Below are 13,233 nucleotides of genomic sequence, written 5' to 3'. Positions count from 1 at the left end.
TGAGAAAACAGTGTAACGAAAATTATCATAAAATATCAAAATAAAAAAAGAATAAACTAGATGGTGTTTCCTCACCTGGATGCTCTGTACTCAGCCTCAGGTTAAAAGGTCATTACGGTATGACTTTTAACCTTTGTGTGTGTGTGTGTGTGTGCGTGTGTGTGTTTCAGTCGAATTGTCAGTCAAAAAGAACAAAGATGTTATTGTGAGGTAAATAGACATGGTAGAAGTTCAGACGTAGGTAGATCACGAGGGATTGGCTAATTAATTGAGTTCCTTGGTTCATTGGCAGAGTCATGCTCTATTGTCGGTGAAATGGTTAGCGTGTGTTAGCTCTGATGTTAGCTAGCAGGCTGCTGTCAATTATGTTTTGCTCAATTCACAACAACAACCAGACCAATCATTTTCTCCATATCTGTGAGAATTTTTTTTCCATAAACCCATTCATGGATGTTTGGTTCACAGACTGTCCCTTTGGAAGTGGTGACTCCACTACCTTAAATTTTGGGGCTATATCCGGTGGTGCAACCCCAAAAACAACAGATTTTTGTCTTCATTTCAGTTCTTGTCAGCGGTGGTTAGTCTGCCACCTGGAAGTATCCTGGCGCCTATTATTTACAAATATTATGAAATTGTCTCCACATTTCATGAAATATGTGTGATATTGGTGGTCCCTTTTTGCAGGTTCCTATTACGTACCTCATCTTCGACGCTCTGAACATCGTTGTTGTTGCTGTACCTCCGATCTTACCCGTGGCCTTGACGGCCGGTCTGATGCACGCACAGCGGCGCATGAAGCGAGTCGGCATTTTTTGTATCAGTCCGCAAAGGATCAACATTTCCGGTCAGCTGAACCTGGTCTGCTTTGACAAGGTGGGTCGAATCCACAGCTTCCATTTCATTACATTCACTCTACGTACACTAGTAGCGGCTTTCAGGTCGATCCTGAAATCTCACCCAAAAGTCCAATATCCGTACCTTTTTGTGAGTAGCCTACTTTAGTATATTGGTGTAGATTACCATGCAGCCAGGTAACAGTAATCTGCTAAAGTTCAATGGAAGCAACTGGATTCTTTTTGGCTGGTGGCAAAAATGGCTCCTTACCAGCCACATTTCCCATGGAATGAAACAATCTTAAGGAACAACAACAAGTCCCAGGCACACACGCACACCAGGGACACACTTTAAATAGGAGGACTCCAAATCTAAAATTTAAGGCTAAAGAAGCCTTTTGGATTGAAGGCGAAAAGTCTTCAACAATCAAGATTCGAGAACTTTTCCGGATTCTCTCGAAATAGCAGCATGTAACCTGTATGTCCTCATCTCTGATTTTATGACATCATCAGATCGTCAGCAACGACAGACATGATCCTTTCTAAAGGGTTTTTTATCTGACAACACACAGATTTGGGAGAAGCCTGTCAGAGAGAGCAGATGGTGACTTATGTGTGAAGTTATAATTGAAGACCACAGCATCAGTGCATTTTTGTCTTTTGGACTGACAAACGGATTTTACTAGTCAGAGCTTCTGATCATCTAACCCTTTAAATAAGTATATGATATTTTCTTATCCTAATAGGAATAGGGTGTTGCCTGTCGATTGAGCTAAACTACTCAAATGAGCTTTTTTATGTCTAATTAATGCGTGTCAACCTAATTTACATACCTTACTGTCAATATTTACTAGACTGGCACGCTCACTGAAGACTATTTGGACCTATGGTGTATTCAGAGAGCTGAAGATGGCATGTAAGTAATTTAACCTTTTAGTTTCAAGCTTCTGGGTCCTCCTTAACATGGATCACTTAAAGTCTGTATTATTACGACGACAACGACTGGTGTTTCTAGAGTTGTCTGATATTTATATCAATCTATCCACCTATCAACAATACTGCATGATCTAGTGCAATAGTGAAAGGTGAATCAGCTTGAGGGACTTAAAGTTGTGATGTTCAATTTTCATTTATATGCAGTGAGATAATTTGACTGTCGGCAGTCATGATGACAAACCTGACAATTTTCTTAGAAATACATTTTATTTAATAACTATTTCGTGAGGAACAGTGGACGACTGGTTAGAGCGTCTGCCTCACAGTTCTGAGTTCCGCCTGTGTGGAGTTTGCATGTTCTCCCTGTGCCTGCGTGGGTTTTCTCCGGGCACTTCCACACAGGCGGGGCCGAGGATTGAACCTCGGTCCTCAGATCTGTGAGGTCTGAGGTTCCGCCTGTGTGCTCGGGACCTGCTTTGTTTGGATAAGTCACGAGTTGACGAGACCAGAAAAAAGGCTTCTGCTGTTAAGAAGTAACGGTACTTTTACTCCGTTACCATGTTCTAAATGTTGCTCGCTACTTTTATTGATCAATTATTGCTTATTTAATCAACTATTTCGTGCGCGAGACAACGACTACTAATACTCTTACTTGAGTACAATGTTTGGCTACTCTACCTACCTCTGGAGTGGACATCCTCTTTTGTCACTGTTACGTTTAAGCAACATTCTTTCATATCAGATCAGCCAGTGTCGTACTTGTTGCACTGGTCTTTTGTATTTACGTGTTGAAGTGTTGCAGGTCGTGGCCCTGGTTGTGGTCCCAGCGGAACCGCGAAGCACACGTAACATCGGCGACAAGAGTTGATCCGCTAGTACATCTTGTATTAATTATGAAACGCAGCTACAAATATCTAATTAGTTTACGGATGTTAATGTTAAATGTATTACGCGATGGAGCGATGTTAGGGATGATGTCACAACACAGAATGAACTAACTTCAAATTCAGAAATGGACAATAAAAACACAAGAATGTTGTACTTAATATTTTCCTGGAGGATGCATTTGGGATTAGTCTTTGAAGTTGGTAATAGTGAAAAATGAAGTGAAACAGATAATGATTTTAGTCAATTATTTTCCAGAATGAGAGTGCTTAAAGAGGAGGTTGCTATTCATGTGGCATGTGGCACAGCTTGTAGCAGGCATCATGTGCAAGTGGAAATGGGCCTGGCTCAATTTGGAGGCCAGAACAAAAAAAGCAAAGAAATTAAGCAAATTTAATTTTAATCTTAAATTTGTACATCAACATGTACTTGAGCGTTGTAAATACGTTTTTCCGCATGAAGAATTCTTATTATTTTTTTGCCTTATTGTACTCTTCAGAGTCTTCCAGATTGCTTAATTTTATCTTAAAACATTTTCTGCGTGTCACGTTTTTCATGCCTTTGGTGTTTGCATGTCTGTTTAGTAATCATTTCAAACTACTCTAAACTGCTAGAGGACTCTGGATCATTTGCACAATTGTCATTGTATCAGCATTACCACATTACTGGTAACCTTTCATTGCTCAGTGACTCTTCTTTGTATGTTTGTATTTTTTTACGTCTCCAAAGTTTTTTTTTTGTCAAAATGGCTGTCTGTTGTCGTACTCCAACTACTGGAGACAAATTCCTTGTGTGTTTTTGACGTACTTGGCAATTAACGATTATTCTGATTCTGTTTAATACAGTAGATTTGTTCTCAAGCTATTTTCAACCATTTAAATTGGTTAATAAGGCATAAAAGTAATAGACGGCGTCATAGTAGACCAATAGTATTGATTTGTAAAAGTAATACGAAGTTGACCATATTTGGACATTCAAGGTTTCTGACGGACAGCGACCTATGCAGAGAGGATATCCATCCATCCATTTTCTGAGCTGCTTCTCCTCACTAGGGTCGCGGGCGTGCTGGATCCTATCCCAGCTGTCATCGGGCAGGAGGCGGAGTACACCCTGAACTGGTTGCCAGCCAATCGCAGGGCACATACAAACAAACAACCATTCGCACTCACAGTCACACCGACGGGCAATTTAGAGTCTCCAATTAATGCATGTTTTTGGGATGTGGGAGGAAACCGGAGTGCCCGGAGAAAACCCACACAGGCACGGGGAGAACATGCAAACTCCATACAGGCGGGGCCGGGGATTGAACCCCGGTCCTCAGAACTGTGAGGCTGACGCTCTAACCAATCATCCACCGTGCCGCCTGCAGAGAGGATATAATAATAATAAAATGTTATATGGCAATTCTAGCTTTACTAATGACTAAGTGCATCGTTTTGCTTGTCAGATTACTGGATCTCAATGAAGTTTGGGTGTTTCATAGTACGGTCAAAGTCAACTAGAACGAGTGTGTCCTTTATTTCATTCTTAAAAAGAAATTCATATTTCTTACATGATGTCATTAATAACCACTATACAGTGCAACCTTCAATAAATGCATTGTGATTGTGATTTTATTCACTTGGTATCTCAAAATCTGTCTATTTGGTGGGTAATTTCTTTCTTGTCACGCCCAGTTTTTTAGCTCCAGCCGCTGAGGTATCTAAAAAGACTTGTTTTGCCGCCTGCATGGCTACTTGCCATTCCTTGATCACCATAGAAGGCAAACTCTGTGGAGACCCTTTAGAGGTCAAGGTGTTCAGCGCCACTGGCTCGGTAAGGAGCACTGAATGTTTAAAGTGTGTTTCCCTTCCCGTGAGACTGCTGTCACGATGGTTACATTATACAAGAAAACAGTAGGATTACATTTTTTAAAGGAAACATACAGCGACTGAAATAAGTATTTAACACGTCACCCTTTTTCTCACTAAATATATTTCCAAAGGTGCTATTGACATGAAATTTTCACCAGCTGTTGGGAACAACCCAAGTAATCCATACATACAAAGAAAGTAGAACAACTAAGACCAGAAATTAATTTGTGTGTAATAATGTGAAAAGACACAGGGAAAAAGTATTGGACACCTGAAGAAAGAGAGGTGCAAAAAGGCATGGAAAGCCAAGACAAGACCTAAAATCTATGAATAATCAAAGAGCAATCCAGCCCCTTGTCAGTGCAAATGAATATCAGCTGGTTGATGAATGGATGGCCTATAAAAAGGTCTCATTGCCAAGGTGTGAGTCAAGACACATTACATGATGGGAAAGTGCAAAGAGCAGTCTCAAGACCATCGCAAAGTAATTGTTGCAAAACATAACGATGGTATTACAGGCGCATATCTAAGCCTCTGAATGTTCCAGTGAGCACAGATAGGGCCATAATACGTAAGTGGAAAGCCAATCAACCATCATAAATTTGCTTTGATCAGGTGTTCCTTGCAAGATTTCTGACAGGAGTGCAAAAAATGGTACTGGTAAACTTCACATTATTGAACGAAGGATGAATGGGCAAATGTACCGAGACTTTCTTGACAACAATCTGCTGCCATCTACGGGGATGATGAAAACAAAACGAGTGTGGAGATTTCATCAGGATAATGATCCAAAACTTACTGGCAAGGAAACTCTCAATTGGTTTCAAAGAAAAAAATAAAGCTGCTAGAATAGCCTAGCCAATCACCTGACTTGAATCCAATTGAAAATCTATGGAAAGAACTGAAACTCGAGGTCCATAAAAGAAGCCCACGGAATGTTTAAGATTTGAAGACTACATGTGTGGAGGACTTGGGCAAAATCACACCAGAGCAATGCAAGCGACTAGTTTCTGCATACAGCAGGCGACTTGAACCTGTGATTGCAAACAAAGGCTTTTGTATAAAGTATTAAATAAATACCAGTTGGCGTATTCAATACTTTTTCCCTGTGTCATTTCACATTGTTACACATAGTGTAACTTAATTTCTGATCTTATTTGTTCTACTTTCTTTGTATGTATGGATTACTTGGGTTGTTCCCAACATCTGGTGACATTTTCATGTCAATAGCACATTTGGAAATATATTTAGTGAGAAAAAAAGTGACGTGTTAAATACTTATTTCAGCCGCTGTACAACTGTCCAATTTTTGCTTTCAGGAACATTTTAGGAAACAGACAACTCACCAAAAGTTGACTTGGCTGTGTAGTTTTTATACTTGATAGAAAGTCTAGCAATGCAAACTCGCAATTCAAAACTCAGTTTTCTGAGTTATCATCATATATTTTGTTTTGTTCAGATTCTTGAGGAGGCAACTGAATACCACACTGCACTTTACAATGCCAGAATTTCCACTGTTGTTCAATTTCCAGATCAGGTAATCCTTCAAACCAGGATACCGTGCTGTGTATTTTTTTAATTGATCCTGTATGCAAAACCCCAAAGTCTTTCACTTTTCAGGCTGGTGAGTTTGGCATTGTGCACCAGTTCCCCTTCTCCTCGGCGCTGCAGAGGATGAGTGTGGTAGCCCGGCAGCTAGGACAAAATCACTTTGACATCTACCTGAAAGGAGCACCAGAGACTGTGGCTAACCTCTGCAAACCACACACAGGTCAGACATGTGTCCATGGACATCTTAAGTAGTATATTATGTCCATAGTTTGTCAAATGGGTTGCATTTTGAGTACCTTCAATCACTTTAATTGCCAATACAGTGTTACCTTGACTTACGAGGGCTCCAACATTTTTTGTTTTTTGACTTACGATTCGTCTTTACAAATGACAGACTGACTTACTGCGCTTCTGTTTGTCTCCACAGTCCCACAGAGTTTCACAGAGACTCTGGAGACTTATACCAGGCAGGGGTTCAGGGTTATCGCCCTGGCACATCGCCAACTGCAGTCTGAACTCTCCCTGCCTGAAGTCCAGATCATCTGCCGGTAGGCATTAATCCAAATGCAGAATTATTACACAATTACAAAATTTACCACCAGTGATGTGCAGACTATTCCTGATCGAAAACTATTCGTCAACGGGAGGGTTGCGGTGTCCGGTGCAGACAGTTTACTATTCATCATTGGGAGCGGGGGAGGTGGTGGATTAACTTTGAAGACACATGCAGATGGCGAGTTGAAAATAAACACCATCACCCGACTCTGGAGTGCTCATTTTACGATGGTAGTTTTGTAAACTTTAACCAGAGACAACATGGCTTTGTGGGTAATTTGATCCAAGTCAATCCATTGCTTTTTTTTATTCACTAGTGTCAAATATCATTAAACAAGTATATATAATGTATAAGTACTGAAATAAATGGACTTTTCTACCATATTCTAATTTATTGACATGTACCTGTAAGTAAACTGCTACAACATTCCGGGGAAATCGCAATGTCCTATCACTGATGAGGAATTCGTAGAACCATGTTGGTGAGCCCCTGTTGAGGTAGTAGAGATACAGCAGCTAGATAGATAATTTATTTTGAAGACAAACATGAGATACAGGTATAGTATGTAGGGTTGACTTTCGTCTGTTTTACATCGGTGTGTGTGTGTGCGTGCGTGTGTGGGTGCGTGTGTGCTTGGTCTAACCAGAGAGCAGATAGAGACCAACATGGACTTCCTTGGTTTGATCATCATGCAGAACAAAATCAAAGAAGAGACTGCTGGCGTGTTGCTTGAGTTACGACAGGCGAACATTCGAACTTTGATGGTTACAGGTAAAAACGTTTTTGATATCTTGTCACGTCATGAATGTTTCAAGTTCACATAAAGCTTGTTGTTCTTTGCCATCACTTTTGTGTACTGTTAGGTGACAACATGTTGACAGCAATATCGGTGGCTCACGGCTGTGGAATGATTCAAGTACGTGAGAAAGTCATAATTGCCGATGCTGTGCCTCCTAATGATCAAAACCCCGCTAGTATCACATGGCGCTACTCTGAGAACATTGATCTGGAAAATAATCAGGTAAGACAGAGAATGTCATGTAAAAAATATAATTATCTTTGACTTACTGATGGAGACATGGGAACATTTTCCAAAATGGGTAGAGTATCAGGAAAACAACATAAAACATAAAAAGCACAATAAAAAAAGGTTATAATTGTATTTCTGTTGGATCGAAGTTTACCCAATCGAACTTTACCCAATCATCAAGATTTCAGGCTAGCACAAACCTGTTATGTAACATGGAGGCACACAGATTCGCTTAATTTAATGCAGCTCCTATACGGGGCTTCCCTTGATGGTCTTAAAAAAATTACAAAGTACAAACCTGTCTAAAGTTTGCAAATGAACACTTTAATAATGTAGAGCAGATCATTCTTTTACATAAAGGAATATTTTGTTAGACCGGCATAGAGACAAATAAAAAGTGACTAAAAACACATCTCACCATTATGCTAAATGTGATTGTTGTAATTAGTGGGAGCCCTGTGACAGGCCTGTAGTCATTCAGACCCGAGATTGTAGGTTTCTTGGGAACTGGGATGATGGTGGAGCGTTTGAAACAGGATGGTACTGCGCACAGTTCCAGAGATCTATTGAAGATCTGTGTGAAGACTGGAGGGAGCTTGCCCGCACAGACTTTGAGGCAGGATGGGGACACAAGGTCTGGGGCTGCTGTTTTGTTGATCTTTTGTTGTTTGAAGATGCATCCCACATCCTGTTCGTGGATGGTCAACGCAGAAGTCAGAGGTGCGATGGTGGTCGGTGGTGTGGCTGGGTGGGTGTGGGGTGTGAAAGTGTCCTTTTCTAATCTCCAGTAGAAGGTGTTCAAATCGTCGGCTAGTCTTTTATTGTTGGTCGCTTGTAATTGGTTAGCGATTGTAATGCATGCCAGACTGATTTGGAGTCGTTAGCAGTAAACTGTTTTTCTAACTTTACTGCATAGTTTCTCTTTGCAATGTTAATTTCTGTAGTCAGCTAGTTTCTAGCGAGATTATACAGGGGTCTAGCCCCACTTTGATATAAGCAGGAAAGGTTACATTTGTGGATGGATAAATCCCGATACCACATTGATTTTGATCAATCAGGTCAACTTTTAGAACAATGGCGACATGTTTTTGTTTATCCATCCATCCATTTTCTGAGCCGCTTCTCCTCACAAGGGTCGCGGGAGTGCTGGAGCCTATCCCAGCTGTCATCGGACAGGAGGCGGGGTACACCCTAAACTGGTCGCCAGCCAATCGCAGGGCACATATAAACTAACAACCATTCACACTCACAGTCACACCTACAGGCACTTTAAAGTCCTCAATTAACCTACCATGCATGTTTTTGGGATGTGGGAGGAAACCGGAGTGCCCGGAGAAAACTCACACAGGGACGGGGAGAACATGCAAACTCCACACAGGCGGGGCTGGGGATTGAACCCCGGTCCTCAGAACTGTGAGGCAGACGCTCTAACCCTTTTCCCACCGTGCTGCCTGTTTTTGTTTATATGCAATGAATTTTGAACAATGATGACGTGACATTAATTTTTTTTTTTTTATCTTTATCAGTACTATTCAATTAACAGTAAGCAAAGTGTGTAACGATTGATTAATAAACCGTTGTGGCATACAAAACCAGGTCAGGTTTTTTATGCCACAACTTGGCATACAAAACCTAACCTGAACACGAGAAACTGATGTCACGTTTGGATTCAGCAATGCAAAATTGTCCTACATCAGTTGAAAAAAACATTTTGTAGCCCATATAAAGAGCACAATAACTGCAAATAACGGAGTTTAAGTTGGAAAAAAAAGTCCCGCTGTGGACAAAATAATAGTAATAATAATAATAATAATAATTAGTGTGTTTTATTTTTTTAATGTGTAAATTCTCTGCTTACATTCAGACGACTGAGATCAGCATTGCAGGTGATGGGGTGCACAGTGTGGAGGACCCGGACTATCACTTTGCTGTGAGTGGCCGAGCCTTCGCTATCATCACTGAGCACTTTCCACAACTTTTCCAGAAGGTACTAAGGTACATTTTTGTCTCATATAGTTTTCTATGTCCTGGCATGAAAATGACTGGATGTTATACTTTCTTTCTCCTCATGGGCGTGCTGAAGCTCCTCCTGAGAGCCACTGTGTTCGCCCGCATGACTCCAGACCAGAAGACTCAGCTGGTGCAAGCTCTGCAGAGCATGGAGTCAGCTTTTTTAAAATTGATTTATTAATGCTGACAAATTGTCTGTTCTTCGTATGACTTTTGTGCATAATATAATCAACTTGTCTCCTTTAATTTGTTTTAACCATGCAGTTACACTGTTGGGATGTGTGGGGATGGTGCGAATGACTGTGGGGTAAGTTGTTAAAGTATTTGCAAATCACACATAATATGAACCCATGCCTATTTGTGGTTTGCTATTCACCCATTTGTTTGTGGAACCTATACAGTGGTACCTTGATTTACAAGTTTAATTTGTTCCGTGACCAAGCTTGTAACTCACTTTACTTGTATATGAAAGTCATTTTCCCCATTGAAATTAAAAAACACACAATCTCAGTTTGCACCATATCATTCCTCCCCAATTTGCCACAATCCTGATTTTGAGATTAACAAAATACCGCTTGACTGCAGCATATGGGAACAAACTGGAATTGACCGCCTACATCACTTATTCAAAAATAATGCATTCATGTTACGTGAAATCTTAGTCCAACAATTTCAAATTAGAGCTGGTAACTTCCTTCAATATTATAAAATTAGAACAACAATCCTAAAAAGTTTCTCAACACACGCGAATACTTTAGAATTACTGATTTTGTTCAGAAAATAGTACAACTACTCTCTCAAAACCAAAAAACTCCTATCAAAAGTATACAGATTAATCTCAAGTACTAATTCAATACACTTGCAAAATGGGAAAAAGACCTCTCAGTGTCTACTGACATTGATTACTAGGCACAAATCTGTTGAAACACATTCTCAATGACAAAAAAACATTTACCAATTTACCAACATTTACAGCTAATCCGGTTCAAAGTACTGCATAGATCACACATTACGCAATATAGTGTAATATAGAATATTATATATATATATATATATATATATATAATTTATATATCTATATATATCCGTTCCTCCGTTTTGAACTGTAGGATTCCGATTTCTCCTAATCTTTGTCTGCTGGGTGATTTAAAAGGTGGGCCCACCCTTCCTCAATCTGCCGGCTCAGCAACTCCGTACACCAGTTGACTAAAATGAATGTGATATGGTGTTCATTCACTAATACCTAATACCTAATACCTAGCGGTACAGAAAATGGATGGATGGATGGATCGTCTGATGCCCTAGTGAAAACGTCCATGTCTCTCCCTTCTGTGTCTCTGCATGTGCTTAGCTGTTTGTCAGCATGTTGTGGAGTAAAGTTTTAACAGTTATCTATTCATGCCAGTTTGGGACGCCACTTGACAAGGCAATAGAGTACTGAGCAACAGACAGGTTAGGGCACAAATCCTTAGTTTGCGGGGAGCTACTGTATGTTTGACATGTAATTATTTATAAACAGCAATGTTCACATTCACATTTCCCACTAAGCTTTTGAGTGTTGAACTCTTTTGAAAGAGGCAAGCATGGCCGCTAACATTATTGTTGGCCCATGCTTAGTGCGGGACATATTGGGGGAACATTTTATTTGCTTGTGCAGCATATCCGCGGTTCCCTATACGCAAATTAAGCTATTCATGTCTTGTGTGTGTGTGTGTGTGTGTGTATGGAATCTATCCTCAGCTATTCACTGATAAACTAGTCATTGGTTTCAAGGAAGTCTGTTGAAATGATACATCTTGACTGAGAAACTAAGACCTCTGTATGTCAGGGAGGAGCTAAATTTAGCCTGGGTTGTTAATGGAAGTTACGCAGCGTCTTCACTGAATGTGCATGTACACACTCACTTCCGACACATTTTTTTCAAAATCAAATCATCTGAAAGCTATTTTATTTTTAAGGGTAATGTTGTAAGATGAGTTTGAAATTATATTAAACTATTTTGGAATCAGTTTGTGTTATAATTACAGTTCAAACTATTAATATAAGCAATTATGCAGTATTACTTGCATTTTTTTTTGACATTTATGGCAATTATAGCAGTGTTACAAGAGACTTTCAGCACAGTCTTTTCAGCGTTCAATCTATGATACTTTGGTTTCTGGTATAATTATGCATAACTAAAATGTTCATACAATATAATTGACTCAAAATTGAAAAGATATGGTTGTTAGCTATGAAACTGGTGTATTCTTCCCATTATACTGAGGATGTTTCTTTCTCTTCCAGGCCCTGAAGAAAGCTCACAGTGGGATCTCTCTCTCTGAGCTGGAGGCCTCTGTTGCTTCCCCCTTCACCTCCTCCATCCCAAACATCTCCTGCATTACCAACCTCATCAGGTAGCTTGCAGTTGTACAAGAGGCAGAGATTTTGCCAGTGTTGTCAATTTTTATCCACAGAGAAAATGACATTTCAGTTTCATATTTAATTTAAATTGATAGTGAAAAATGTTATTTTTGAGATTCTGGTGGTTTCCTCACTGTCCACAGGGAAGGCCGTGCTTCTCTTATGACAACTTTCTGCGTGTTCAAATTCATATACCTCTTCAGCCTCATCATGTTCTGCAGCGTCATTCTGCTCTACTTGGTAACTATTCTCAAATGCTTAGACAGTTCCTGACAATTTCCAATTATATTCAAGTATTTTACTCATTAAATGGCAGGGTAGTAGTGGATGAATTTAAAGGCAGGAAACAGGCAATGGCATGAGCAGGAACATTATTAAAAAAAAGGTGGTAACTAGCTTATTGGCCAGTTTTATTTTTTTTAATGCCACCCCCACCCCAAAAAAATAAAAAATAAAATACAGCAATTGACAGCAATCAAACTAAGCAAAATCATCGAGCTAAATACACTAGTGACTAGTGACTTTCGGCTTTTCCCTGTCAGGAGTTGTCATAGCGAGTCACTCTCATGATTTGTTTTTACGACAAGATTAATCAAAGAACAAGACACATCTGGAAGAAAAGAAGCGCTTATTAGTTGAGCTAGAGGAACATGTCAAGACAGGTGATACTAATCATGATGAGACACAAGGAGGAGCGGTACCCACAGGAATTATTACAAAAATGCACATAAACTGGACTATGACAGGATAATAATAATAATTAATATGACAGTAAAATTGTATTCCATCAGAAAGGTAGAAATTTTTTTTCCTTTAAAAAAGGTAATTGTGTCTAGGAAACTTTTATCGATTAATCTTTGAAAATTTGGATAATTTTTGCTAGATCCATAGTGAAAGCCCCTCATTCACTGATATCTCAGTTAACACATGATTAAGTGGAGGTATGTGCTCTCGAATATAGAAACAAAATTAAATGGTAACATTGTAAATTAATATTTAACAAAAAAGCCTGAACAAATTCAATCACAATTATGAAAATACATTCTGAGACATTGTGTGATTACATGAATTACAATCAAATTAGGAGTGAGTCTTATACATTATGTTCGATGGACATTGTGGGAGGATTCAGTGGCGATTTCGGGAAAGTGCGTTATGTGTGTATTGTGTCCTCCT

The 13,233-nt window shown here is 39.6% G+C and overlaps 1 protein-coding gene across 1 annotated transcript in view; it reads left to right on the top strand.

The window, feature by feature from the left end:
• The window catches only part of LOC133412004 (polyamine-transporting ATPase 13A3-like), a 39,330-nt gene that overhangs the window by 18,959 nt on the left and 7,138 nt on the right, over positions 1 to 13,233 (top strand). The window contains exons 13-25 of the mRNA XM_061694953.1: positions 685 to 873; positions 1,688 to 1,749; positions 4,331 to 4,469; positions 5,967 to 6,044; positions 6,128 to 6,278; positions 6,486 to 6,606; positions 7,261 to 7,385; positions 7,478 to 7,635; positions 9,509 to 9,631; positions 9,728 to 9,807; positions 9,919 to 9,961; positions 11,941 to 12,050; positions 12,201 to 12,297. Of these exons, the coding sequence (XP_061550937.1) occupies positions 685 to 873; positions 1,688 to 1,749; positions 4,331 to 4,469; positions 5,967 to 6,044; positions 6,128 to 6,278; positions 6,486 to 6,606; positions 7,261 to 7,385; positions 7,478 to 7,635; positions 9,509 to 9,631; positions 9,728 to 9,807; positions 9,919 to 9,961; positions 11,941 to 12,050; positions 12,201 to 12,297 (1,476 nt within the window). The remainder of the gene's footprint in view (positions 1 to 684; positions 874 to 1,687; positions 1,750 to 4,330; positions 4,470 to 5,966; positions 6,045 to 6,127; positions 6,279 to 6,485; positions 6,607 to 7,260; positions 7,386 to 7,477; positions 7,636 to 9,508; positions 9,632 to 9,727; positions 9,808 to 9,918; positions 9,962 to 11,940; positions 12,051 to 12,200; positions 12,298 to 13,233) is intronic.

The sequence above is a fragment of the Phycodurus eques genome, chromosome 13 (genome assembly GCF_024500275.1).
Source record: "Phycodurus eques isolate BA_2022a chromosome 13, UOR_Pequ_1.1, whole genome shotgun sequence".
Lineage (NCBI taxonomy): Eukaryota > Metazoa > Chordata > Actinopteri > Syngnathiformes > Syngnathidae > Phycodurus > Phycodurus eques.
This window is presented reverse-complemented; position numbering and strand designations above follow the sequence as displayed.